The sequence below is a fragment of the Egretta garzetta genome, unplaced genomic scaffold (genome assembly GCF_000687185.1).
Source record: "Egretta garzetta isolate BGI_Z169 unplaced genomic scaffold, ASM68718v1 scaffold7, whole genome shotgun sequence".
NCBI lineage: Eukaryota > Metazoa > Chordata > Aves > Pelecaniformes > Ardeidae > Egretta > Egretta garzetta.
Window position 1 is genome coordinate 4,987,924 of NW_009260350.1, and position 5,065 is coordinate 4,992,988.

Sequence of the window (5,065 nt, forward strand, 5' to 3'; positions counted from 1 at the left end):
CATCCCTCGGCTCCGTGGGTGTTGTACGGGAGGTCTTGGTGCCATCATCTGCAGGGGACAAGGCAACAGGGGATCAGCTGGCACCGGGGGATCAGCTAGCACCGGGGCCAGCAGCACCCACAGGCACCCACTGCTGCCATGCACCCTCACATCCACGTAGCGCAGCAGGGAGAAGTCCCAGGTGGCAGAGCCATGGCCAGGACAGGCAGACAGGGGACAGACCGTGCGTGTCCCCCAGGCAGAGCAAAGAGGCCAGAGCATCCCTCAGCCCCCTGCAGTGACACTCGGCTTGAGCCACCCAGGGACTGGGAGAGCAAAGGGTAGTGGACAGGAGACAGGCCCAACGTCCAACACCAAGGCCCTTGCCACCCTGACAGGGCAGAGGATCGGGTGGGAAGTTGCCAGAGACGATCCCTTAAAGGTGCCCAGAGAGGCTCTGGGCGAGCCAGAGATGCACCAAAACTCAGCCCCGAACCATGGTCCTGCTCCCAGCGCAGTCAAGCCAGACTCAGGACAAGCAACAAGAGTGGCAGAGAGAAACTGCAGCAGCAGAGCACCAGGAAAGCCTCCGCACGGCCCCCCGAAGGGCCGGCACACTGGCTATGCTGGGCAAGCAAGCCCTGTGCCTCCCCAGCCCAGCCCGTACTAGACTGGACGAGACGCTCGGTCTTGGTGACGGTGCTGCGTGCCGAGCCGTCGGCTGACTGGGTGCTCTGCGTGGTGGTGGTCTCTGTGGTGTGGCCAGCCCTCCCTGCTGTAGCCTGGCTCCTTGCCTCCTGCAGCCGCTGGTCCCGCTCCTTCTCCCGCTGGTCTGGAAATGCAGGCGAGAGGCAGCGTAAGCTGCAAGAGGCAGGGCCAGCGGGCATGGTCCCCCTCTCGCCGGGGGCCCTGCTGGCTGCTGCTGGTCCAGACCCAGCTGGTGGGAAGGAAGATGTCCTCAGGCTGGCACAGCCAGGGGTGCAGCAGAGGAACTGATGCTCCCACCTGCTTCAGCACAGCTGGACAGCCCAGGCTCTACCAGCAACGCCACCACCAGGGCCCCAACCCCTGCAGGGGTCACCATCCCCAAGTACCTCGCTTGCGCTGGCGCAGCTCCCGCATAGCGTTTCGTATCAGTCGTCGCTCCTCAAAGTCTGTCGTCCGATCCAGCTGCAAGAGTGGGTAGAGGTCAGCATCACCCCTCTGCCAGCAGCTCGGTGGCCCCTTGCCTTCCCCCAGGAGCCCAGCAGCAGAGGAGGTACCATCTTATCCAGGACATCCTCATCCTCAATCCTGTTCAGCTCCTCGACGTTCAGCTTGCTCTTTCTCTCCAGCTCCCTCACTTGGACCTTCTCCATGCCATTGGGCAGCTCTGGCTCCAGCCTCAGCGCCTGGGGCTTCTCCACCACCTCTGGCTCCATCTACAAAGACAGCACTGTGCGACTGAGCCCCCGCCAGCTCAGCCACCCCCCCGCCTCCATGCTGCTTAGGGTCCAAGCCCCCCATTACCCTGACACTTGCCCAGTGCCAGGGGCAGTGAGGGCCTGGAGAAGACATGCCACAGCCAGTGGGACGCCACAGGTATTGGCGGTGACTGAAGCAGGCAGGGGAGCGCGACATCCCCCCCATGGCACCCCTTGCCCTGGGAGGGCCTGTCAGTCTCTGACCTGCTCCCAGTCTGGCTGCCAAAACGCCCCCAAATGTTCCCCACCCCCGGAGGCTGCCAGGGCCCTCCCACAGGCAGGGGCTGCCCGGCGCCCGGCAGCAGGCAGGGTGCTGGCAAGGCCAGTGCACACCATTAGCAGCACAAAGGATTTCCAGGGAATTAAGGGACTTAGCAGAGAGAAGAGCTTGTGCAGGAGATCAAGAGCCTCCCCCACATCCCTGCTCAGGATCTAGGCCAGCTCGGCCCCCGCCGGAGCAAAGCTAGGACGCCAAGTCCTTTTCAGCACGACCCCCCAGCAATGCGCAGCAGGCAGCGGGCCAGGCCCAGAATAGGGCAGGGAGGCAGCGGCAGGGAGGTGCTGGGCGCTGGTGCGGGGCTGGAACAGCCCCACCGTACACCTGGCTCCATCCTGTGTCCCAATGCCCCTGCCTGGCGCCCGGCCCACGGCAAAGCTGCCGGCGGGAGGTGATGCCGGCCACGTGCGCCTGTACCACCACCTGCACCACTGCTGTGCGCGGGTGGGGGCAGGACAGCTGCCTGCAGCTTGCCCACCCCGCTGGCACGCCGGCAATGTGGAGCAGGCAGGCGCCATCTGCCCCCTCCCCCCCCCCCCGCCGGGTGCTGCCGTGGGGCAGGGCTGCCCGCACTCACGCCGCTGTTGCTCCGGGAGAGGTGCAGGACCGATTGCTGGCGCGTGCTGGAGAAAGCAGGCGGATGGGCCACAGGGCCACTGGGCTCCTCGGTACCCTCAAAATGGGCGCAAGGGTCCTGTGCTTCCAGAAGGAGGGTGCTGAGGTCCTCCACGGGGGCCCCCGGCGGCCCCAGCTGCAGCACCAGCAGGTCGAGGCGGCGGCCCAGGCGCGCCAGCTCTGCCCGCAGCTCCCGGTGCACCTCCTCCAGTGCCTGCAGTCCCCGCGCCAGCGGCTGCCCCCGCTGCAGCGCCTGCTCCAGCTGCCCCTCCACGGCACCCCGGAAAGCCCCTAGCTCCTGCCGCAGCTCCGCCAGCTCAGCCGCCCCGGCCTGCGCCAGCCCCTCCAGGCTGACCCCCGGCATGGTGGCAGTGCTGGTGCCGGCAGGCGCTGCGGTGAGCCCCGCTCAGCTGTCCTCCGCCCTTTATAGGGGCGCCGGGGGCACCACCCCCAGCTGGAGGCCGGCCGGCACGGCTCGCGCCCGCTAGGCTATTCTTGTCGCAGCGGCTGGGGGTCCTGCACAGGGGTGCCGAGCCAGGCGCTCACACTTGGCAGCGTTTCCAGCCCCAGGACCAGGTGGCTCGGCAAGGGGGGAGCCCTGCCGAGCGGCCCCCCCGCCCCAGGCAGCAAGTGCCCTTGACGCCAGCCTGGGGGGGCTGTGGGGCACAGCAAGTGGAGCTGAGCCCCCATGCAGGGTCAGCCTCATACCACCACCCTGCCGGGTACGCTCCAGGGCTGGGGACCACCCACACGCCCTCGCCCCAGCGCCCTCCTGCTCCTGGCTGGTGTCACCTACAACACACCGGCACCTCCAGCCCCAGGCTGGTACTGGGGCAAGGGCCTCGGCCATCAGCTGTGATTTTTGGGGGCCCCCGTCCGCCCATGCTGCCTGACAATACCACAGGGGGAGCAGGTCCCTACACAGTGGGCGCAGGCAACACCCCACCAGTGAGACGACGCACTGCCAGTGGCCACTGTCCCCAGATCCCTGCACCCCACCAGTCCCCCCAGCCAAGCCCTCCCTGGCAGGGCTGCCAGCACCGCTGCTGCCTCCTCCTCCTCGCCACCTGGAGCACACCTGGGGGCCACGTCTCCTCTCGGGCAGCCAATGGGCCCCGAGCCCCCCACCCTGGCAGGCAGCGCCGCTAATACCTTAATGAGAGCTGACGGGCGTCTCGGGCCAAGCCTGCCCAAGCGCATTAGCGTGGCGAAGGCACCCCTCTGCAGGCAGTGAGCTGCCCGTGGGCAGCAGTACCTGGACCTGCTAGCTGGTGCAGGCAGCACCCGAGGGCAGCCCTGCCAGGCTGCAGGCACTGCCTGCTTCATGCTGGTGAGGGCTGAGCCGAGGATGGAGTGAGCCAGTGGTGCCACGGCCACTGGCAGTACCATGGCCACCAAGGCAGCCGGGCGAGCGCACGGCATGAGCGAGGCAGTGCTGCACTTGACATCCTGGCCCCTGCCAAGGCCGCGTGCGCGAGTGCTTCGCATTACCCTAGATGGCCAGGAGGAGATAAAAGCACTCGAAGGGCTGCGCGCGCAGAGCTGCCTCCTGTGTGCAACCAGTCCTGCCGCCCCCAGCACCTTAGGGGGCTGCATCCCACTCACTCCCCCAAAACAGATCAGAGGGATTTTTCTTTTTTCCAGTTGCACCCAAGAATCCCTCCTGGGCCAAGCAGGCTGGGGCTGCCGCTCCGCTGTCAGCTCGGGATTGCAAAGCAGGAGGAGGCCAGACCCCAACCCATGGCTCCAGGGTGGGTCAGAGACCCTTGGAGAGCACCCCCCCCCAGGCAGGCTCCCCAGCTCCATGGCCGAGGTCCATTCCCAGGAGGGAAAACAGAGGGGTGGGTGGCAATGGGTTTTTCCCTGAGCCGCTGCCACCCTAGCAGGCATTTAAAACAGAGGAAGACACACCTCCCCTCCTACCCCCCTGAGCATCTCCATACATGGGGGCACAGTCCAGGGACCAGGGGGCTCACAGGGCTGGGGCTGTGGGTCCACAAGCAGACCCCAAGGTCTCTTTGTGAGGAAAAAACCCAAACCCTAAACCAGCCAGAGCTTGCCAGCACCAACCCACCTGCCCTGGTCACTGCTCCCCACCCCAAGCCCAGAACCCCCAGGCCATGCCCACGTGGGGCACAGCCCCACAGCACCCCACCCCTCTGGGCACTCACCTTGGTGACATTGCTGCTGACACTGCTGATGCTGCAGACACCGCTGCCGCTGCTGGGGATGGTGGTGATGCGGATGGGGGTGCTCCGCAGCCCCAGGGTCACCTCTACAAGGGGAGCGAGACGCACACAGGGTTTGCCCCAACCTGGCAGGCTCAGCCCCACACCTGGGGAATGGCTCCAGCTGGGCTGCCTGGCTGCCGCATGCATCCTGCCTCAGCGGTGGCACTGAGCTCGGGGGACAGCCAAGGGACAGAGAAGCCCGGCCCTCCTCACCACCCCTGGCTTGCCCCTGAAGTGAGAGACGGCCCCAGGAGCTGCCAAGCCGACCATGTCTGCAGGGATGGATCAGACATCGTGCAGCGGTGGGGACGGGAGGGAGCAGGACAGTGTGGACTCCCCTGGACCATCAGGTCAGCGGGGTCAGAGCATGAACGTGGGGCAAAGGATGGGGTCGGGCCATGGGGACAGGGCAGAGGGTTGGGGAAGGACACCTGGGCACAAATGTGGCAGGATGGTAGGGATGGGACAGGCTCCAGGGCCAGACGGCCTCACAGTGCTGA

General features: G+C 66.6%; 1 protein-coding gene across 1 annotated transcript in view; it reads right to left on the minus strand.

Moving 5' to 3' along the window:
- SMTN (smoothelin) overlaps nucleotides 1-5,065 on the minus strand; it is a 20,665-nt gene that overhangs the window by 5,278 nt on the left and 10,322 nt on the right. Inside the window, exons 9-13 of the mRNA XM_035898389.1 lie at nucleotides 4,506-4,609; nucleotides 1,242-1,400; nucleotides 1,074-1,149; nucleotides 647-811; nucleotides 1-48 (exon numbers count right to left, since the gene is read on the minus strand). Coding sequence (XP_035754282.1) covers nucleotides 1-48; nucleotides 647-811; nucleotides 1,074-1,149; nucleotides 1,242-1,400; nucleotides 4,506-4,609 — 552 coding nt within the window. The remainder of the gene's footprint in view (nucleotides 49-646; nucleotides 812-1,073; nucleotides 1,150-1,241; nucleotides 1,401-4,505; nucleotides 4,610-5,065) is intronic.